The 21,517-nt window shown below is 39.4% G+C and overlaps 6 protein-coding genes, 3 long non-coding RNA genes and 2 other non-coding genes across 11 annotated transcripts; 8 read left to right on the top strand and 3 right to left on the bottom strand.

The window, feature by feature from the left end:
* The first annotated feature begins 524 nt into the window (after positions 1 to 524).
* Positions 525 to 2,949, top strand: LOC145698115 (cap-specific mRNA (nucleoside-2'-O-)-methyltransferase 2-like). Its single transcript, XM_081775319.1, has 9 exons — positions 525 to 713; positions 758 to 1,154; positions 1,207 to 1,360; positions 1,505 to 1,644; positions 1,720 to 1,823; positions 1,943 to 2,095; positions 2,590 to 2,611; positions 2,648 to 2,757; positions 2,799 to 2,949. The coding sequence occupies exons 1-9, from the start codon at positions 547 to 549 to the stop codon at positions 2,947 to 2,949; spliced, it is 1,398 nt and encodes a 465-aa protein (XP_081631445.1). The 5' UTR covers positions 525 to 546.
* Positions 2,950 to 3,378: 429 nt separating this feature from the next.
* On the top strand, positions 3,379 to 5,765 carry LOC145697465 (origin recognition complex subunit 4-like). Its single transcript, XM_081774674.1, has 7 exons — positions 3,379 to 3,764; positions 3,858 to 4,550; positions 4,599 to 4,857; positions 4,901 to 5,080; positions 5,124 to 5,193; positions 5,235 to 5,403; positions 5,451 to 5,765. Exons 2-7 carry the CDS (start codon positions 4,352 to 4,354, stop codon positions 5,690 to 5,692), a joined length of 1,119 nt encoding a protein of 372 aa, XP_081630800.1. The 5' UTR covers positions 3,379 to 3,764; positions 3,858 to 4,351; the 3' UTR covers positions 5,693 to 5,765.
* Positions 5,766 to 6,364: 599 nt separating this feature from the next.
* LOC145698817 (astacin-like metalloendopeptidase) lies at positions 6,365 to 8,107 on the top strand. Its single transcript, XM_081776036.1, has 4 exons — positions 6,365 to 6,423; positions 6,536 to 6,690; positions 6,776 to 7,642; positions 7,708 to 8,107. Exons 1-4 carry the CDS (start codon positions 6,399 to 6,401, stop codon positions 8,023 to 8,025), a joined length of 1,365 nt encoding a protein of 454 aa, XP_081632162.1. The 5' UTR covers positions 6,365 to 6,398; the 3' UTR covers positions 8,026 to 8,107.
* A 469-nt stretch (positions 8,108 to 8,576) lies between these two features.
* LOC145699108 (uncharacterized) lies at positions 8,577 to 9,755 on the top strand. Its single transcript, XR_014133978.1, has 3 exons — positions 8,577 to 8,766; positions 8,808 to 8,885; positions 9,050 to 9,755. It is a non-coding gene; the product is annotated as an uncharacterized LOC145699108 (long non-coding RNA).
* Positions 9,756 to 10,434: 679 nt separating this feature from the next.
* LOC145698114 (rhodopsin-like) lies at positions 10,435 to 12,973 on the top strand. The gene is made up of 9 exons (XM_081775318.1): positions 10,435 to 10,758; positions 10,805 to 11,141; positions 11,185 to 11,340; positions 11,395 to 11,597; positions 11,775 to 12,054; positions 12,100 to 12,196; positions 12,238 to 12,337; positions 12,387 to 12,413; positions 12,753 to 12,973. The coding sequence occupies exons 1-9, from the start codon at positions 10,702 to 10,704 to the stop codon at positions 12,927 to 12,929; spliced, it is 1,434 nt and encodes a 477-aa protein (XP_081631444.1). The 5' UTR covers positions 10,435 to 10,701; the 3' UTR covers positions 12,930 to 12,973.
* A 759-nt stretch (positions 12,974 to 13,732) lies between these two features.
* On the top strand, positions 13,733 to 15,269 carry LOC145699651 (uncharacterized). The gene is made up of 4 exons (XR_014134055.1): positions 13,733 to 13,905; positions 13,948 to 14,028; positions 14,075 to 15,133; positions 15,183 to 15,269. It is a non-coding gene; the product is annotated as an uncharacterized LOC145699651 (long non-coding RNA).
* A 305-nt stretch (positions 15,270 to 15,574) lies between these two features.
* LOC145698113 (uncharacterized) lies at positions 15,575 to 16,754 on the top strand. The gene is made up of 5 exons (XM_081775317.1): positions 15,575 to 15,732; positions 15,778 to 16,045; positions 16,091 to 16,183; positions 16,225 to 16,506; positions 16,548 to 16,754. The coding sequence occupies exons 1-5, from the start codon at positions 15,671 to 15,673 to the stop codon at positions 16,752 to 16,754; spliced, it is 912 nt and encodes a 303-aa protein (XP_081631443.1). The 5' UTR covers positions 15,575 to 15,670.
* A 125-nt stretch (positions 16,755 to 16,879) lies between these two features.
* On the bottom strand, positions 16,880 to 19,508 carry LOC145698112 (parathyroid hormone/parathyroid hormone-related peptide receptor-like). Its single transcript, XM_081775316.1, has 9 exons — positions 19,231 to 19,508; positions 18,922 to 19,126; positions 18,345 to 18,419; positions 17,879 to 18,104; positions 17,745 to 17,833; positions 17,619 to 17,705; positions 17,167 to 17,370; positions 17,060 to 17,114; positions 16,880 to 16,960 (listed from the first exon to the last, which is right to left on the bottom strand). Exons 1-7 carry the CDS (start codon positions 19,506 to 19,508, stop codon positions 17,209 to 17,211), a joined length of 1,122 nt encoding a protein of 373 aa, XP_081631442.1. The 3' UTR covers positions 16,880 to 16,960; positions 17,060 to 17,114; positions 17,167 to 17,208.
* TRNAP-AGG (transfer RNA proline (anticodon AGG)) lies at positions 18,563 to 18,634 on the bottom strand. The gene has a single exon. It is a non-coding gene; the product is annotated as a tRNA-Pro (tRNA).
* On the top strand, positions 18,729 to 18,800 carry TRNAP-AGG (transfer RNA proline (anticodon AGG)). Its single transcript has one exon. It is a non-coding gene; the product is annotated as a tRNA-Pro (tRNA).
* A 309-nt stretch (positions 19,509 to 19,817) lies between the features above and the next one.
* On the bottom strand, positions 19,818 to 20,844 carry LOC145698111 (uncharacterized). The gene is made up of 4 exons (XR_014133909.1): positions 20,704 to 20,844; positions 20,293 to 20,349; positions 19,998 to 20,087; positions 19,818 to 19,948 (listed from the first exon to the last, which is right to left on the bottom strand). It is a non-coding gene; the product is annotated as an uncharacterized LOC145698111 (long non-coding RNA).
* Between the last annotated feature and the right edge of the window lie 673 nt (positions 20,845 to 21,517).

Raw genomic sequence — 21,517 nt, 5'->3', positions numbered from 1 at the left:
CGACTCATCCGAAGACGAGCTCCAAATTGACGAGAGCGTTGAACCTGACGCTGTTGGTTGAGCTGGGTTCAACCCTTTCCCTATATAAACAAACAAGACACTTCTAATTTTTACTTTTTCTGTCACAAAAGAAAGTTCAACCGTCCTGATTTCATGAAGACGCGTTCGCTATTTTCTTTGCTTCTACTTCTACTTCTTCTGTATTACCGTGTTCAACAAACAAACAAGAAAAAAAACGGCTTTGAAACCCAGTTCAGGCTCATTACTACGACTGCTATTGCATTGAAAGATTTTTTTTAAAACTTTAAAATAAAAAGAATAAAATATCCACCCGGCCATTTTTTATCCATCCCCTATCCATACCCAATTCAAGAAAAAAAAAACAACAAATTCTGCCAACTTAAAAAAAGCTTTACTGGGGTATTTTGACTCCCAATCTTTGTAAAAATATCTGAGATTCAATAATAAATAAGTCCGAGAGCAATTCGTCTTCTTTTGGTCTTTCTTACTTGATTGCAGAAGCAGCGGCAATTTTGAATTTTTAGCATGGAATTAGAGGAGATTTTACTCGAGCGCAGTACTTTGAAACGCAAGAGAGTGATCGCAAATGAGCTGGATAACGATTTTACTAACACGCCGGAAAGACTAGCAGAGCTTTACGGGCAGTACGCTAAATTACGAGCCGAATTATTGGAGCAACAAAGGCAATTAAGGTAATTCTAGCGTGAAATCAATCAATGCATGTATTTTTTACAAGCGGCCTGGAAATAACAAAGTGGCATGAAACAACAACTCAATTGCATCCAGCATCAGAAGTTTTGAAAGATCTAAGAGAGGATAAGACAATCAAAGCTCCTCTTTTAACGCAAGCTTGGTTGAAGTTTTATGAGATTCTCTGGAATGTTCCGGAGCTGATCGCGGATTCTCCGAACGTCGGGAAAGGTGGTTTCAACTCGTTGCATTTATGCGAAGCTCCAGGAGCGTTTATATCCGCGCTGTTGCAGTACTGGGCATCTGAATATCGCAGATACAATTACTTCCCCGACTGGCGAGCAGCAACACTTAATCCCCACCATGAAGAGTCCGATCCAGGAGCAGTTATAAGAGTCGACACTCTTATTTTAGAATTCCCTCACAGATGGGTATTTGGCACAGTAAGTCGATTTCAAACCAAATCGAGTTTGAGTGATGACCATTTTCAATTAGGACAACACTGGTAATATCTTCAATTTCGGCTCTCTCGCCAACTTGAAGGGGAAGCAATTTTCGTTGGTGACAGGAGATGGTGGGGTTGATTGCTCCGCTGATCCAGAATTTCAGGAGGAGAATAGTGCCGAGCTTAAAACATCCGAATATAAAGGTATTTTTTACATCACTGGTCGATAAAATGGTATAGTTTTGTTTATTAATTTTCATCTGAAGGCATAGATTAGAATTAATCCATCAAAACTCATCGATTGTCCAGTGCTTTTTGCGGCCAGTGAACCCTAACAGCAATTTGTAGCGATTTGCTACAAACTGAAAAACAAGGGAAACGCAGTGTTAAAACTCTTCTGCTGCTGCCACGAAAGTTCGCTAAAGATCCTGGAGTCAGCTGCGTCGTCTTTTCAAATCGTTGAGCTTGTGAAACCGGCGTCCAGCAAGGCACGGGATTAAAAAGTGGTTTCATCCTTCATGTGTATCAGTTTTATTTGTGGCCCTTTGGTAATCCCAAAATAGGCTGGGAACTCGGAGCTATATTTGATCATGCGGGGCTATTTTGGTAGAATGGCACCGCTGGAGAACTCGGCGGGGTTTCTCGAAGCCAATCTTGATGTGATAAGGCATGGCTAAAATGGAGGATCGTTTCTCATTAATGCGCATCTTTAGCTAGTCATCTGCGGTAACTCAAGTCCAATGACAGTCAATAGTTATCGACAGCATGTGTTTTAAGCCATTATAGATTTTTCATAAATCGACAAAGAAAAGCGATTGCGGATAATCTCGAGTTCGAGAAATGCAACAAAGATTGGAACATCGACATGTCGCAATTCGTCCTAAGCAACAAGCAAATTCTATCGAACAAAATGAACCTCGCTAATTTGAAAGGAACGAGGTTTAAATTTATCATCAAAAAGGGATCGCGCTTGAATTGGGGTGAAGTTTCAAAAGAGGGCGCTTTAGTGCGAACTCTGGGCTCACGCTGCGCGTCGCTGTAGGTTATACCACCCACGCGGGAATCCGAAAAAACGCTGACATTTTATCCGACTTTTTCCCATTTCACCAGAGAAACAATACCCCGACTTTTGAAAAGAAAAACTGAGAAAAGAAGACTACTTTCAAATGAGCAATTTCCTGACTTTTGATTGATGGTTGTTCAAAATTATGGACAAGAAAGAAAAATCGTCGAAATAGCTTCTGATGAGCGAATATCCCGGGTAAGCTAAACTCGTTAATTTAATGTTTTGCGATTGATGTTATTAAAAATCCAATATCTAATTCGAATAAAGCTTTCTATGGCCCCTTAGGGCTTGTAGAGCTTACTGTACTGGGAATTGCTTGATTTTTTTAATTCCAAATTGTCGTCTCAGTCTTAACTCTTGTCTGAAGAGAAAGATGCAAATTTCTCAAGGTATTTTTAGTTCGAGTTAATCAGTATTTTCTTTAGACGAGTCCAGGATGTGTGTGCCTTACTTGCGGTGTATTCAATCTCGTTTGCGGTATGATCGGACTATTCATGGTCCTCGCCCAAGAAATGCCCCCAGATGGCCTTGTTCGGTAAGTTCGTCATCCCATTTTTTATTTTATCAGAAATCTAGTGATTCTATCGGTTTGATGGTCTTTTCCTGCCTTTTGCTCATCTTCGCGTTTGTACAATACTGCCTCAGAAGCTTCCGCCATAGAAAACGACGCGACAGCCGTGAAGTTACAGTCAAAGTGACGAATCGAGACGACATTAGTGATGTGTGAAGAGCCTTATATTTATTTGTACATTTACTCGAAATATAATATATCCTTACTTGCCAAATTTTGTCCCTGGTTCTATAGAAAGGCCCCAAATTTTGATTGAATTTTTTTGATAAGCGAAACCTCGTGAAAAGAACACCCGTGGAGCCATATAAAATTCAACACAACTATCTTTGATGGACGCAGACGACAAGGAAACTTACACGAAAGAAAGAATCGTGAACGTAGGGCAACATCAACGACCATTTTTTCAAGATTTTTAGTTCTTTGCCTCAAAGAACTGGAGAGTGATTTGGAAAAGATGAAAAATCAACGGCTGCCGAATATCAAAAGATTTCAGACGTGTCGATTTAGATTTACAAAATTGGGGATCGTCAAGAGTCCGAAACGATTAGGAAAGGAGGATAGAACTTGTTGCGTTTTTTTGAAAGAATTGATGTTTTATCCGGTTTAGAAAAAATCACGAATTCGTTGACAGTTAGTGACCATTGGATGTCTTGGTACAGCGCATTGATCAAATACCGCCCTGAATTATTCAATAAAGCTCAACTCATCTCAGATGAATGCCCCTACCCGCGAAATATTAAGCGACTTATTGACGATCCATCGACATTAAACTTGTCCCGCGAAAACACATCAATGTTAGAAGATTCCAGCTTCAAAATGGTCCACGTCAAGGTGCAGGGCAGCGTCGGCGTTGCCTGGCCAGAACTAATCATTCGCAACCACTTCATTTCGGACTTGAGGGAGGCGATTCGGCTTTTGGACAAGAATGGACACTTGATCTTGGAAATTAACCATACTACGTTTGCTTCAAGGTAGAACACGCGTTCTTGTTACATAACTAAAACCTGGTCAACTTGTTTTCCGACAACTTGAAAAATGGCTCTCTTATCCGTCCTTATTTTTAGGCTGAGTGCTCAATTACTCGTTCTTCTCTTCAACACTTTCGACAGCGTAGAACCAATAATTCCAGCGCGCGGATATATCATTTACATTCTCAGAAGAATGGTCCCCAAAAAACCATTCCAACATAACGGAACGAATAACGTTCTAAATTGGTTTCCAACGATTCAACGAGAACTAGAATCAGAAGAAGTCCTCGAACTCTTTCCCATGAAATTGCTGGCTATCGAACATAATCTTCTGCGACATCTGAGGAAGGTGAACGACTGGCTCATTCAATGCACCTGTCTTGCTCTGTTGGATAAAGAAGAGAGGGAAAATTTGATAGTTAGGAAAAGCCCGGTGTTGAGGGAGAAAGAGAATTTGAAAAACGATAGTAAGACAGCTTCAGCAAACACCTGAGATTTTCTACCAGTACTTCGCCCATTTTACTGCCTTTATTCTTCAAAGATAAGCTGATACAGATTGGCCCTGTACTAAAACTGTACCGCGATTTAGAATGAGCGAGTTTCAGAAAGATCTGCTAAAAAGATTGATAAATATCAATCACTTTTCTACAGTTAGGCCTTCGATAAAAGAAACATGCGATAAGCTTTGTTCGATAATTTGCTCAAGAATCAAACGAAAAGAAAGTGGAAATATTTTGCTCATTGGCGCTCCTGGTTCTGGAAAGTCCTTTATCATCAAAAATGCGATCGGTTAGTTGAAAGAATCAGAAATTCATTGACTTTGATTTTGAAATTCAGAGCAAGCTTCGGATCAAGTTGGCGAAATCAAAGAAACGTACATTTCTGGCTTGACGGACATCAAGAACATTTCCTCCGCGCTGGATTTTGAGTTTGATCCAAATCAACCGGAAGTGATCATTTTAGAAGAATTAACAATTCTGGCTGCTCAGGAGCGATGGCTTTATGGGCTGCTGGAGGAAGCGCGCAAAGCAAGCAAATTGGTAGTGGCGACTTCCTTGAAGATTGACGCGCTCGAGGCGCTGGAAAAGCGAATCAGGTTAGAATCGCATTCTCTGACCGATTGTATGATTTTCAATTAGGAGCCGTTTTGCTAGTGCCGTTCATCTGATTCCACCAGCTTCTGACAAAGAACTCATCGAAATCGCAAAAGAAGATTTACTGTCTGTCATGCCGCGGGAAAAGAATTTCCGAGAACTGTGGGAAGAATCCGTAGAAGATGGATTCATGGGACTTTACGACCATTTGATCGACTACGCAAAGTATGATTTTCCTTCATATTCCGTTTTTCAAAAAGCAATCTAGGGTTTCGACTTCTATAGCCGATTTCAAGTCGTTGTTTGTTCCTGCTATCGCTGCTCTTGATCCTCAACAGGTACTTTTTGAGAGGTTTCTCTTTCTCATCCCTTTTTGAAGCCAGAATTACCGGCGGAAATCGTCCTCCAGCAAATAGAATCAAGAAGCAATAAAGATCTACTCTTTGGTTGCTCGGTTTTTGAACTGATTATTCTTCTTTGCTACGCCTCGTTGATCAAGAAAGATACGGCAGATATTCACCTCATCGCAGTCTATCAAGAATATCTAGGTACACTTTCAAAGCCTCTAAAAGCAATATAAGCAATATTTCAATAGTTTGGAAACGACAGCATCAACAGAAAAAGTACGAGATTCCAAGAACCGAAGTAAAGAAATGCTTCGAGCGACTTCTCCAACTCGGAGTCATTGAATACGTCAAGAAAGAAAAGGCAACTCAGAAAGTTTATCAACCAACTCGACTCAGATTCACTCTGGCTGACTTGAATCAAGCAATTTGCACGTCGCCAATTCTCCCAAACGAAATTCGCGACACCGCTGGTCAATTGATGGCTGGATAATTTCTCATTTTTTCTCTTTTTATCTTCATCATTTTTCACTGCCAGTTACAATACACCATCGTTATGGTTCATAAAAAAAGCAGAAAAAGTATATTTGCAGAAACATTCGTTTCCATCTATATTTCAGGCTATTTTTTATTGTTTCCTTATTTTTCTTCAAAAGTGAGAATAAGCAGGACTACGTAAACGCAACCTTCCGTCAGCTTGTCACAGATTGCATCGGAATTACCAAGAGTCTCATCCGTACCATATCATTAAGATGCCAGCCAACTCTATCCACATCCCCGCAGATTTCCCAAGGTTTTTCAATGAAAAGTTCACGTGGCTCGGACATCAATCGAAGATGTTCGTCATTTTCATCAAACGAGTTTACGCAAGTTTATTGAAAAATTTTAAAAATAATTGACTTGTCGAGCAAGACTCGTATCTCAGAAATAACTCGTTTTTTTTAAATTTTCTTTCAAATAATGAACACGTGCTTGGAATCATATCATAACGTGGTCAAAGACTCTTGCCGAAATATTATCACAGTATTTTAGAACTACAGACGCCAGTTTATTTTAGCTATTAGCCCGTGAAGGTCAGGCGCGATTTACAGCACAGAACCTCTACAGCGCCAGCATACCCGGTGGCTATACCAAATGGTATAAAACGGCGCATACGAGATCGAATTTTTAACTCAGCTTAAATATCTAAGCGTTAGAAAATGAAAATATTCGAAGTTCTTGCTGGTAATACTATATCTTCATATACACAAATATTCATAATTCTATAAAAATATATATATTGCAATTAGTTTATTAAAGAGATAGCCTGACAATAATTCTCGATTTCGCGTTTTAGTTTCCTCAAGCGAAATTGCCACTGATCAACCAGAGCTTGATGATATCTTCTATAATAAGTGCCAAGCGGCACATCTTGAAAGCCAAGGTTACAAGGTCGATCCTAAGATGATCATTGAAGATGACTGTGACATGGAGGATGTCCGCGCAGCCAGTGTAAGTTTTCTTATAACTACGTATTAGTAATAAGGGAAACTTTAAAGTCTTAGAGCGCCTACTTTCATGTTTGTTTTCATTATAGAGCGTGTATTCAAAATGGACAAATATGTGGGATCCAGAAGAGAACAAGTACATCATCCCATATTACTATGCGGAAGGTTACGCCGACCTTAGCTATCCTTATCGGGGAGTAACCCAAACTGGAGTGATGTCGATGGCTGGAATCAATAAGAACGTCGCTCATTTCGAGACATTGACTTGTCTCAAAATGAAGCTCATCACCGAAGCAGAAAAGGACGAGTACGAATCAGTCATTCGAGTCCACTGGGATGACCCTGATAAACGTTGCTCATCAGGCATCGGCCGCTGTACCGGCATTTGTGAAATTTCTATGCGACCTGATTGCCACAAGTGGCACAGCGAAACAACTGTCAACCACGAGTTCATGCATCGATTGGGATTTCGCCACGAGCACACTCGACCAGATCGCGATGAGTGGGTCTCAATCCATCCCAATTTGGTGGACGAAAGCAACTATAGAAAATTACCTTTGAGCGACTGGGAGGACCTCGACAGTCCATACGACTTCCGCTCAATTTTGCACTACACCGTCAAAACCGAAGACGACGGACTTCCAACAATCGGCATCGCAAGTGATCCATCTATCGGGGCTCCTGTTCATCGACAATGGCCGATGTCCGACCAAGATGCGTTCCAGTTAAACGCATTCCATGCATGTGAGATAAATGACAAATGCGCGGACGCCGGAGAAGATAGATGTGGCGGTTCGAGGCACAAATGCCTGAACCAACCGATCGGCTACACCTGTGAATGCGCTGACGATTACGATCTTGTCATAAACGCAGAAGAAATCCAGACGTGTGTCCGTGATGGTTCTGAGGAGACTCAGTACACTATCAGAATGGAAAAAATAAATGAACACTTGACCGTGAGTAATCTTAACTTACCTACTTGTATATTGTAGAATCAATACCCTTTTTTATTAATTTTTAGAGACTGATTGATAGTTTGGAGAAAACACGCTACACAAATAAATACACTCGAAAGATGCAGAAAAAAATTGAGCATCTGGACGCCGCCACAAACGAGGAAAAGTTCAGATGCGATGGATCCGACCGACCCGATGGAGAAGGAGAAGACATCGCAGTGTTTGACGGAGAGACAAATTGCAAGCTTGCTTCCCAAATCAACAGTGCGCTTGTCTCGGCATCTCGAAAATGGGCTTGTAGAAAGGGATCTGCCAACAGACTCGTCCGACACTTCAACAAGTACAACCGTCAATTCCAGGCGCGAATGTGCTCCGACGAGTGATTTATTTTCGTTGGTGAAAATTCATAAAAAGATTTCCTCTGTTTTATGAAATTATCTTCTTTCTTATTTTTATAAGATTATCTTGAGCCTTTTCTTTCTTTGCGAATAAAAACAAAAATATCAAGGAGAACGAGTAATGATTATATTTTTGACGCAGTGGCCCGTGCCTCAAGCACCTTGCCAAGTAAGCATCGATGAATGACTGATTGAGCTATTCTTTTTCCTCTTTAGCAATTTATCCTCCTGCTGTAGATATTTATCTGCCGTCAAGTTTGTAGTCTCTTTTGTCGTAAAATAATAAGTAGCGAGTAAATCGCAGGATTCCACAAACTCAGATTGCCGCAAATTAAATCTTTTTCTTTTGTCTTCTGTGAAGAGCAAGGTTGAGAGACTTCCGGAAGCAGAAGGTAAAGCTCGGTAATCCCATGATCTGTTGCTTGAGAAAAGTAAACTGTTAATCAACTCATAGAGGTAAACATTGACGTAACTTGGGGTGGAGACCGTGTTTTAATTTCTAAGGAGGCGATTTTTTTTCTAAGTCGGGATTTTATTTGATAGTACAATTCAAACGTACAGTAAGTGTACAATAGAGTCATCCGAAAAGGCAAATATCGCACCCACCTTTGAAAGGGAAATAGAGAATATTAAAAAATCGCGGAGCTCGAGTAATCCCAAACCCAAATTTGAAAATTAAGGTTAAACAACTCAAACTTACTTATGGCTGTCCGGCTTAGGAACAAGGTTAGAGGCTTTGTCTGAAGAAAAGAGGATAGTTAATTTAGGAGAGAAAAACAGCCCCGACAGATGAAGGGAGACGAAGAACTGTACATGAGCTGATGTCTCTTTTTGGCAAGAACAAAGTAAGTTGATTACGGCCAGAAATGTCTGTTTCGTTCAATAATTGCTTGAACTTTTTCTATTATTTTTGTATACAGTAACATTTGACGAGGCTTATTAACTGTTCGCCAGTGTCTAAGATTGAGGATCTATCAATCAATTTCAAAGTTTTTTACGCTGAAAATAGAAATCATCTCCTGAAACAAGCGAATCTGAAGAACCATCAAAGGAAGCCCGCCAATCGCCCCGGCCGATTTCTCAATTGAATTCAGGAAGCCCGAAGCCTACTGAACGACTTCCGGAATGAGTTTGAACACCCGATTCATAAGATAAACACTTGTTAGATTTCACCAAATTCAAGAGTTACTGGGGCCGTTTTTATTCACAAGAACTAGGCATTAAAATGTTTAACTTCTAACGAACTCATTTCGATAATTGATGATTGATTAACCCTAGCCGGCCAAAAATGATTTTTCTCGGGTACCGGTCAAGATACTCCATATTTGGCGCCAAGGATTTACCTGCAAATAAGACTATACAAATGATAAAGGTCAAATTATATGGTCTTTGGGAAATAGATTAAACCCTGCCTATCAAGATGCAATAGAAAAAACCGCTCCAGAATGAGTTTCTTAGAAATTATACCTTAAATATTGTGAGGTACTTGGAAATGAGTAAAAACCTGCGCCATATTTGGAGTACCTCGACCGGCTAGGGTTAACGACGCCAAAAGATAGATCCTATCATCGAAACTTTTGACAGCCCTCTCCGAAACCAAGAACAATTTTCTTCGATGCAAACTGGCGTCAAATTCCAACGCCCCGACGCTCAACAGATTCCGTTTAAAGTTTCACTGCTTTTGTATGCTTTATGAGATGCGTTAACGATTCGGAATAAATAATAAGTCTTGACAAAAAAGAGCAGTTTCTGGGAGACCAATGCATCAGAATCAGAATGAATTACCAGTTATAAAAAATCTGCGTTTATTTCAAATAAACCATGCATCCAATTATTATTGGTGCATTTAAGTCATGATATTTAACACGAGAGAAAGTTCAAGAAGGAAGATTCTTCAGTAATATTTGCAGTGAGTTTGACCAGTGAAGCACGATGCCAGATTTAAGCCGCATGTGATTATTCTGACGTTTTTGTTACTTACCATTTGACGTTCTTTTTTTACTGTGATCGACTCTGGATGATAAGATTAGTGGCTATTCGCACAGCTCTGATCTAATTCGCGAAGCTGGTTTAACATCATTTATCAAATCAGGTTATCTCTCAAATTAACTCACTATGTGGCTTCTTTTGTCCACCCGTCAGACTTTTCTGTATCCTGATGACTTTAGTTCAACTTGACTTAGAATAACACAGAGAGTCCTTTTTCCGATCCAGCAACAGGTAAATTAGCTATTATCTTGTCAACATTCGTCTGGAGTTTCGCGACAAACATCTACAATTAGTGCAGTCAGCTAGAGCCACAAAGTCACAATCCTAGTAGCTTTTCTGTCTTTTGACTCTTCAGAGTCTGCTCTTTTGAAAGCTCTTTTTCTCATTCTGCGGCATCGTGTTTAAAAGTGAGGGCTATTGAGTTGCCCGGTCAACAAGTAGGAAATACGCGCCTTTTGAAATATTAGAGTACCCACGTCACGTGAAAAAAGAAGGATGGTAGCGTCGAAATCCCAGAGGAAAGATCTTAATTTGTCGTTGATCAGAGTTTAATCGTTTGATCCATTTTTATCACGCTTGAACTGTAATCAACTCTAAAGCTGGCAATCGGCTGGATAGTAATTTCAGTAATTGCATTGTAGAGAAGAAGAAGATAGAAATAATTGAAAAGCAATGAATTTTTCTTTTGCAAGAGAAGATTACTGCGTTTGCGAGCATGTATGGGGACTGGTAAGAAAATCATCAAAAAGAACGATAAAAATTATTTCTTTACAAGCAATTCGCAGCTGCCAACCAGAATTCGACTGTCGATTCTTCGGAAGTTGCTTTTTCAGCGACTGATATTGACTTTCTCGAAAATCTGGCAAACGGGAACGCTGAAAATCTTCCACCGACGCCCTGGTTCGAACAGATGAAGATGATCGTTTCATACGGGACTCTTATAATCGGCCTTCCAGCGAACATCCTCATTCTTTTCATCACAGCGTTCAACTGGCGAACTAAATCATCTTCTTCCTGGCTTGTTTTGAATCTGGCAGTGGCGGATTTGTGCTTGGTTGTTTCAGCGTTTTTGACGATTTTGAAGGCTTCCAAATATAATCGAACGATCGACGGTAAGACCTGGTTTAATACTGGAAATTTACTTGATAATTTTAGGTGACGTTAGATTTCCGCAGTTACAGGAATGGTTCTTATTTGTTGAAAACAATAATAATGATTTAAATTATCTAATTTTGATGACCATTAAAAAGTGCAAATTTGATTTCGGATGTCCGCACTTTTTCGCCTGCGTATCATTCTTTTCAATATCGGGTAATTAAACTTTAATCCTTTTCGAGTAAATAAATAATGCCTTTTTTCGCTTAGCGATTGCTTTTGACCGATTTTATGCAATCGTCAGAGCGGGCGTTGGCGACAATCCTGGATTTCGATATTCGATGATTTTCGGCACTGTTTGGACTCTTTCATTGTTACTGACGTTTCCGATGTTATATTTTGCAAATGCAATTAAGAATAACGACGAGTATACTTGCATCGTTGCATGGACGATGCAATCTAGAGACCAGTGTGTAGTTATGGGATCAAATAAGTCTTACAATTAGATACTTCGATAACGAATCTTCCCATCAAAAATCGAAACCATCTGATTGGTTAAAAGTACCCTTCTCTTTGTTTCTTTGATCAATCAGATATCTTTGGTTTCGAATCAGAAGACCCATTTTTATTGAATTCATATTCTATCCCAGAAAGAACTTTTAACGATGCCAGAAGCTTCCATGATCGAATGTCCCGAAAACAACTCTACCCTCGGTCGCTGCGAACAACCAAAGTACTTCCTCGAGAAAATTTATTACGGAACATTTACCGTTGTTGGATTCATCGTCCCTATGATTGTGATCATCACATCTTACTACTTCATCATGCAAAAGGTGCACAAGTCACGCATTCAAATCAAAAAAATTGGGACGAAAAATGATGGAGCAGATTCAAGGAAAAATTTTAACCGGACGATTATGATATTTTTCGGTAAGTAAATCAATATTCTAGGTCATTTTTTCAGCGATTTTTTAGTAGCGACATTGATCTGCCTCCTTCCTTACATCTGCTACCAGATCATTCTTTTCTACATGATTCCGTTATCGAGTTACCATTGCGAAGGATTCAAAAAGTAGCAGACCAGAAGCCTAATTCATATTTAATTTTGTTTAGTGTCTCTCAATCTTTCCTAATTATGAGTCCGATTTTGAATGCGATTCTTTACTCGTTTCTTGGAAGAAAATTCAGGGAAGAATGTTTCTCGACTTTTACGGTATGAATGCTCTCATTTGTCCTTATCAATCGATTTTTATTTATTCAAGCCTTCTTACTTAGAGGAAACATCAATGGTATTGACAAAATACGAGTTTAAATGTGTTAGATTGACATCATCATATCGTCGTCACCATTTTCAAGCATCGTGTATCAAACTCGTGTTTTGATACAGTTTTGGTTTTGATTTCGCAAAATGGTGCATCAACATCCTTTCATAAAAAATAGGTCCTTTCTAGATAAGGCCACGTGGCCCAACTCACGAACGAGGTCAGTTCACACTTTGAAACATCATCATCAGAGTCGATTCACAATGAATTTAATGAATATTTACTGTCATTTTCGCACAATATTCATCATAAAAACAGTCACTACACACTCAAAAACCTCAAAACAACCTTTTCAATTGATTTTAGAGAATCTTCGGATTCAGAGGCCGCTCACAACGGAATCCAACTCTTGCAACAGATTCGACAGCATTTTCTGGTAGACATTCGGGCTCTCGCTTTTCAAGGAGCTATCCAAAGCAAGAATCGACGAGAATTTCAACTTCTGTTCGCGCCATGTCGTCTTCTTGCCAAGAGCAAAGCTAATTTTTAACTGTTTAATTTCGAGTCTTTATCTTGCCAAAAACTGTAAAATAATATACATGACAAAACAACTAAAATAGAATCTTTCCTTCCGAGACGCATGGTCTTCCCATATTCATGGCAAATGAATAATAACATAAGTATAGCAATTATGCAAAGCATGGTCGCGGATAAAGATAGAAACCTCTATTCAAAACGATGAAAATTGAATACTTGTGGAGCATTTTTCCAATTTTAGTTATTTTTGCTACCGTTTTGGTCGTGCAATTAACAAAAAAAGAACCGATCGAGAAACTGAATGGAGCAATAAGATCTATTTCGATGGAACTCGTTCTGATTGAGATTGAAGGAGAAGTTCACCCGGGAATTATTTCGACAGACAATTTAACGTTTCCTGACGCGCTTAGTTTTTGCGAAACAAATTACAAACGAATGCCAGCGGATCATTTTAAAATCAACCAAAGAGGAAAAAATAACACCATTGACGATTTGTTCTTCTGGATTAATGCATCCATGGATATAACGAAGACGGAGACTGTCGGTATTCCAAAGATGCGAGAGAAACTTGGCAAGATTAGACGAGAAATCTTCGACCAACCACTTTGGGTTGTTCGTGATTATTTTTGGAGAGGAAAAGCGCGAGACGGCCTTATTTTTCATGTCCCAGAGCAAACTAAGGAAAAGCGTGAATTTCATGTTATTTGCGACGACGACAGAATCGATAATATCACGGGACTTGTGAAATTCAAGGAAACGTAAGAGAGCCGGAGTTTTCAGATCCTTACCATCATCCAATGAATATTTTTAAGTGAATCTTTCAAAAACGTATCTTGCAAGCCGATGGTTCTGACATCGAAGTTTTTCGACAATCATTTCAACGGAAGCAACTCTATTCCTTCGCATGTAAATCTGTTTTCTGGCATGAAGGTCAGAGACTATGATCCAGGCGAAACAAATCTGTTGCTTATGGCAGAAGTCAGTAAGTATTAAATGGATTGATATCAGTTATCAGTTCACCTAGGGTTTGCATTGTTTTCGAAAGCATGTGACCCAAATCTCCGTCAGGAAGAATGTTACTTCTATTTTTCAAACAATAAATTAGGTTAGTCGCTTTTCTAAGGCATTATTTCATTTCTATCTTTTTCTAGGAAAACTATCTATTGCGGCACAGTCAACTTATCGACGAGTAATATGCTATTGAAAAATATAGTTCTTCAAGAACGCTCCAGAACTGAACTTGCCAATGACTGTCAATATATTCATGAACAATTCGAATCTTCAAGAAAGGATTTTATGGCCTGAAGTGATTTATTTGAAGGCAAACTTGTCCTCGCAAGATGTAATAATCCGTTATTACCTGAATATAATCAGCGGGAAAGAAGCGGGAAAGCGCAATTTAATTCAATTTGGAACGATGAAATTAGAGCTCGCATCGCTCTTTTTGCTAATTTTGTCGATTTTTCTGACATTTTTCTTGGTGAAATTGAAAAACGAAGAACCTCTTCAAGAAACCGAAGATTTGGTTTGGATTGGGGGTGAAATCAATGCTCTGAACACAAGCAAATACGTTAACATTTCAATCGAAATTGATACAGAGATTTATGAGGGGATCATTTCGACTGAAAGGTTCTCTTTTGAGGACGGACTAGCATTCTGTGAGGAAAATAACAGAAAAATGCCGGCTGATCACTTCAAAATTCACGTAAAACCTGGATATGGAACGATTGACGACCTTTTTGTCTGGATTAATGCTTCAATGGATATTTCCAAGAACAAGTCTTCAGGCATCCCAGACATGCAGCAGCGATTTGATGAAATAAGATCAAGAATCTTTGAGGAGCCTCTTTGGGTCCTTCAGGATTATTTCGGCGGATATATATTTAATCACCTCTTTTACAACATACCAGGGCAAGTCGAGAGCCACAAGAACATTCGATTCATCTGCGAGAATGATAAGTTCAATGAAAAAACTGGGATTTTGAAAATTCATGCCACGTAGGATTTCATAGCCTCGACAGTACCAAGTACCTTTTGTAGTGAAACTATTGAAGATCTTCCCTGCAAGCCGATGGTCCTCACAAAAAACTTCTTAGAAACTTACTTCAACAGAGGAAATACTATTCCATATAATATTAATTTCTACTATGGTATGAAACTAAAGGACTTCGACCAAAGCAAAACAAATCTCACAATTATAACAAAAGGAAGTAAGTGATCTTTATTAAAATATAAGAAATCATACTCTACGAAATTTAGAGTTTGCGTTATCGTGGATGGGATGCATGGAAAGAGATGTTTTACTGGGTGAAGAATGTGACTATCCTTTTTCAGGCGAAAAATTAGGTCAGCTTTGCTTCTCTAAGAAAAGGTTTCTTAAATTCAGTTCTAGGCAAACTTAAGATTGTCGAACAATCGATTTATCAGAAAGCAGTTTGTTACTGAGGTTCGATTCGAATTATTTGATTCTTTACAGTTCTTTTCGCAAATAAACTTATGATTGAATCGAAATCCAATTTTCAGCATCAATAACGGTGCGCTCTGCCTTTTGGGTGTATTTTCCCTTCAATCTGACCAAAAAAGGTCCACTCCCATTCGCTTGGTTCGGAGGAGCTTCAGATGGATATTTTATGAGAGCCAGAGCGCACCGCTGTTTGCACTGTTACTCTGAATTTGATTTGTCCGTGCTATTTTCGTCGACACCATAAAGTCGAAATTGAAGAACTGCTTTACATTTTCCAGAGAAAATGGAGATAATATGCGCTGGAATCAATAAAACATCAACGAAGAGTTGTTCTCTTGCACTCAGGTAACAGCAAAAATTCTCTTTGTTGATTTCAACACACCTTTCAAGAGAGCTTGGATACAAAGTTGCCGATTATCCAGAGACACTCTTTTACCTGACTCAAATTTGGACCGATTTTATTGATGGAAAAGTCCCCATTGAGCAGGTCATAGAAGAGTACACGAGCAGAGGATACACTGTAAATCAAGACCACCCGGGAAACATTTACTGGGAAGAACTCTTCAAGGCGTCCCCAAATGCGAAAGTGATTTTAACTGTTAGGGACAATGTTGATGTTTGGAACAGAAGTCTCGTCAGATTTATGGATCAGGAAAAAGTCGAACGATGAAGAATAAACGAAATTAAAAACACTAGAAAACTTTTTGAAAAGGAATTCAACGCGCATCCGTACAGGTTCTGGCTTGATGAGAGATTCCACAACGCTGGCTGGTTCGGAAGAAAATTCTTTCAAATGGTTTGACTTCTCTAAACTCATTATTTTTCAAAAAAATTAAGTTCGCGATAAGCAACCATTGCTTCCGAAAGTCCGTGATGAGAACAGCTAATTGGGAGAAACACGGTCCATTTCTTCCCGCCCCATGGAAAGCTTTCTGGCCGAGTCAGCACCTGGCCAATTTCAGAGATTCGATGATTGAGAGCAAGGCGTACTACGAAGAGCATAATGAACGAGTGATCAGGACTGTGCCCAAAGATCGGCTTCTGATTTGGAACGTGAAAGATGGCTGGGAGCCGCTTTGCAAATTCCTCGGAAAAGAAGTCCCAAATATTCCCATTCCCGTTTGTTTGCTATTCACGAACACTTATTTACACAATTTTAGCATGTGAACAAAACGAAAAAAGGAGAAAATTTCATGGAAAAATTCATCCTGAACGAAGAATTCAAGCGAGAAGTTGAGCTCGAGTTTTTCAAGAATCTTGGCGTTTTTATGCTGAAAGTTCTTTCTGTCGCTGCAATTGGAGCATCCGCTTGGTTTTACACTGGTTTACAGAAAAAATTCTTGAGAAAACTCCAGACGAATCAATAAATCTTTATTTAAAAAAAAACTCTCTTTTCTAGTACCTAAATACTTTCCCATTTATGTAGCATATGAATTTTAGCAACTTTAAGATTGATATATTTACATTCAAAAAAAAAATTACAGTGTTGTTGGCGGCGTGCTGCCTGCCACAGGAATGGGCAAAAGTGGATTCTTTGAAGCTACAATATTGGCGGAACTTGATTCTCGGCGGACTAGAATAAATAATCGATTAAATTAATTATTAATCTCAATAAGCTGTTAAATTGGCATTGGTAGCATGTAACAGATTAGAACGCTCTAAGAAAATCTACCTTGAGTAGTTATTGTTTCGCGCTCATCCCAGACAGATTGGCGTCGATCTCCTCTCTGAACGCGGATTAGACCATTTTTAGCTCTGATGTTGTTTCAATGAAAGAACCTGTTTTTAATGCGTTTCATGTTCTAATTTACACCTTAGAGATTACATGCTATTGGAATCATTCTCTATCGACGATGTCTGCCCAGTGGAACTACGAACGAATGCGATGGAGGACCTAGGCGTGTATCCCTCCATAATTCTAGTGTTGAGGGTTTCCTCGATGCCGGAGCCGAATGTTCCTCGTCGAAGCAGATGCCCGTCGAGCTATCAAAGGTTAATAATGAGCCTTGGATTTGAGCAGCGCAAATCTGAAGCAACTTTTTTCTAGTCACTTGATGAACATAGATCAGTTGACAATTCAAAATCGTGCAGATAAAACATTAATAAAGTGCGTCAAAGCCTAGATGGTGCCTGTAGACATATTCAATGCATGCGTATAACAAAGAGAATATCATGCAGCTTAAAGCCTTTATCTCCTAAGCATGCTGATCCTAATGGATGTCGATACTTACAGGCTGCATTCGGCGGCTATACCATTTCTTGAGCTCGCGTTGGACTTCTTGGTTCATAAAGCAGAATAAAATAGACACAAAGAGACCCTCAACACTTTTGCGAAAAATCTCGATAAAATTTTTTACCTGAAGTCCTTCAAAGAAGAGGTCGTATTTGTATCTGATGTTGAAAAGTTTCTCACTGGGCGTATATCTGAAGAGAAGATACTGCGTCCCTAAAAAAAACGAACAGATGAAGCATCCGGAAATGGGAGACTTACCCATGAGCGGAATCAGCGTCAGGGTGGCTCTTGTAAGCCTCTGTGCGTTATTCCGTTCCCTTGTAAGTCGAGAGTCGTCCCGCAGCTTGAGAACAATAACCCAGATGAGAATTATGAAAATAATTCCGTTCAATGTGATTGCTGCTGAAATGGGAACTTCTATCACTTTTTCCAGCAGGTCCCTTTTGAAAAGTGTCTTTTTAAGCTTTTTGATTGATGAACTTGCCTGTAAGTGATATCCCAGCAGCCTCTATTCTCGTACTTGTACTTGAGCACGACCCAGAAAACGACGGATATCCAGCTAAAGCCCCAGCCGAATGCCAAGTACGCGTAAAAGTATTTAGCCGTGCTGAGCACAGTCACAACCGCTAATGCGTACAACTGCACACCTTTTATTTGTGTTCATTCTGCTAAGCTGCTTTGAAAGAGGATGAAGCGGACTGCGCCCACTCGACAACAGTTGAACCTTTCCTTCGATCAAGACCCAGAAGTGAGAGGCAGTTTTTGCCCACTGGAGAAAGACGATAGAAGCGCGACAGAACTAAAATTAAATCATTCTATCTTTGCCGATCTTAAATGATAATGATAGTCATAGGCTATAACTTATAGCGACACCTCCTCTCAGAATTTGCGAAAAATTCGATCTTCGGGGTGGCATCGCCATTATCAGCGAGAAAAAAAGCAGGGCTCGTCCGGGATTTGAACCCGGGACCACTCGCACCCTAAGCGAGTATCATACCCCTAGACCAACGAGCCACGAGGATGCGAGTACAAATAGACAAATTTAATTACAGTCAACCTACTTCCGGAACTGACTGTACAAATAGTACCATGGATTTTCATCCCTTGTGGCTCGTTGGTCTAGGGGTATGATACTCGCTTAGGGTGCGAGTGGTCCCGGGTTCAAATCCCGGACGAGCCCTGTTTTTTGGAATTTGAGCGTGTGAGGGGGTCCGCGATTGGCTAAGCCAGAACATACTGATGTCTTATTGGCCAAATTTACCCCAAAAGCTCTCATAAAGCTCATGCTAAGCGCTACTTACAGCTATGAACTGGCTTCCAGGACACATTTTCAGCGTCATCCTCATGTATTCCTCCTTGCTCAGGTGCTGAACACTGAGCATACATTCCGCATCAGGATAAGCACCGAAAATAACAGCGTGATAGTTCAGCCATTGAAGCGCACTGCGTAAAAACAAAGAAGTCATCAGATTCGCATGGATCAGATTTCTTGTATTTCTCAATCGCCTGAACGAAATTTCCGCTTAAACCTCAGGTACAGTAACGAACTATCTAATTAGGCACCTGCAGCAGGTTTTCTAAAACAATGCCGGTACAATTAATGAACTTACGGAAAAGAAAAAAGAATCACGATGGAGAGAAACAATGGCACCATTGAGATCGAATTCCCAACCAGAATTATGTAGTCTTCAGCGCAAAAGTTAAAGTTGCGGCAGTCGCACGTGATCTTTCCATACGCGTCTTTTCGGCAAGGTTGGTGGTGGAACATTTCTTTGTCGAGGCATTCTGCTTGAGGAAGAGGAGGCTCCGTAGTGAATTCTGTCTCATTCGAAAATTGGGTATTTCGGCGATAGCGATCGACAGGCGCTTCATTTGTGCATTTGTTCATTTCTTCAAGAAGCTCAGTTTTTACCTTCTTCTGATACTGTAGTTTATATAGATTGAACTTTCCTTTTTTCAGTCGATCATCTCCAATAGCGTTCAAATCCCACTCATTTCCGATCTTTTGTAATATTCTTTAATTTGAATTTGAGTTAATGATAATATGGCTTGGGCTTTTATCCTAATCGTATTACCTTTTGCCCTCGATTCGCCACAGAAGATCCGTTCCGCATTCGATTTGAATATAATGAACATTTGAAAAAGTTTGATTCGTGAGCTTCGAAACCATCAGATAATCTTCCAAGGGATTATTGAATTAATACCCCATTAATCGATAGTTGTTAGCGCGTAATCCCGCGCCTGGACACTCAATGGCAGCTACAGTGCCTTTCAGTGTCATGGGCAAACACAAGTGGCGACTAGAAGCAAAGAAAGGCTCACAGTACTCTTAATCGATTCGTCAAATCAGAGTAACTGATAGTGACAGTTTCTGTACCTCTGCGGTTTTCCGAGCTCTTCCACTTTTCCATTTCATTTTCGCAGAACTCAAATTCTTTCCCAAGAGCGCATAAAACCTCCGCATAGTCTGAAGATTAGTTTTTTCTTTCAATTTTCTTTTTGAAAGAATAATTTTGAATTAAAAATTAACATAGTGATACCCTTATTTTATTTAATCAAGATAAAATTTAAATCTTTAACTATCATCTTATCTAATAAAATAAGGGTGTCACTATGTTAAATTGTAAAGCAAATAATGCTCAAAAGTCTGGATTACAAGCCTCTAAAATTACCTGAGGAGAAGACAAAAGGAAAAATAAAAGCAGCAATCAGAGGAAGTCTTCTCATCACTGAAATATTTTTTTTGGTGCTAGAATCACTGTATATTCTGACGGCTTTGTGCCTCTATTTCATAAAAGAAAAACTTGAAAGAGACGCCCTTGAAGGGCGTTTTTGCTTTATTTAGAAACGACTGGCTTATGTTAGGCTAATGTGCTCTTCAAATTCCTGAAAGAAATGGAAATTCTATCCTGGACGAGGACAGAGTCATATGAAGACGTCAGGTGAGTTTAAAATCATTTCAGCCTTATTTTCTTCAGAAAATTTGAAAATAAAGTGATCAATTTTGCTTTCAGAAAGAAATAAATTTGGGTCTCATAAATATAAAATTGCTTTATAGTCAATAAATCAAGAAGTCAGTGAACCTTTACGATATTTTCGAAGAGCAACTTCTGTTCTTGATATTCATATCTTCTTCCTCTCCCTCTTTCTCTCTGTTTCAGAAAGATAATTTTCTAGGATAGTTTTCAAGGTTCTCTTTGAAAGCTTCTCTTCCGCGAAAACTGACGACTTTGAAGACTGCGGCGCTCGGACGCCCTCGAATGACGATTTTAGAGAATAACGGTCTATCGTTTTTACACCTTCTCCAATAAGCTGCTTACTTTGACGTGGGAAGGATAAATATTTATAAATATCCAGTCAGTTTTTTTCGTTTTTCAAAATTAAATATTACATCTCTTCAGTTGAAAAATGGTTGACTTGATTTGAAAAGCGTGTAAATTCGTATAAATTTTATTCGATATATTTGCAAGCAAGATAAAGCTGTGCGTACTCGTCCATTATTCTCTTTGTAAAAAGGTCTTTTCCGAATAATGCGAAAAGATCCCCTTGAACCGTAAAGGATCAATTCCATGCTGTATTGACCTGATCCTTAATTTCGAGATGGCATTTGTCCTCATCCTCCACTGGGGTCTTTAATTGCAACCGATTACGTAGCTTTTGAGATGGATCTTCCTGTGGCTCCGTGTTTTATTATTCAATAAATGGGGGTTGATAGAGAGCACGTTCCAGTTCAAACTTTCAATCAAACATGTCTGTAATGCTTGCTCTTATCATGGCAGCTGTTCTTTTTTGCAAATGCTTTCGAACGTTCAAACCACATCAGAATTATTAAAAAACTTCTCTCCAGACCGATAAAAATATCGCTAAAAATGATGACATGTGGTCATGTGTGTATTA

This window comes from Oikopleura dioica, chromosome 2 (assembly GCF_907165135.1).
Source record: "Oikopleura dioica chromosome 2, OKI2018_I68_1.0, whole genome shotgun sequence".
Classification (NCBI taxonomy): domain Eukaryota; kingdom Metazoa; phylum Chordata; class Appendicularia; order Copelata; family Oikopleuridae; genus Oikopleura; species Oikopleura dioica.
The sequence above is the reverse complement of the archived record's forward strand: the minus strand, read 5'-3'. Positions and strand labels throughout refer to the sequence as shown.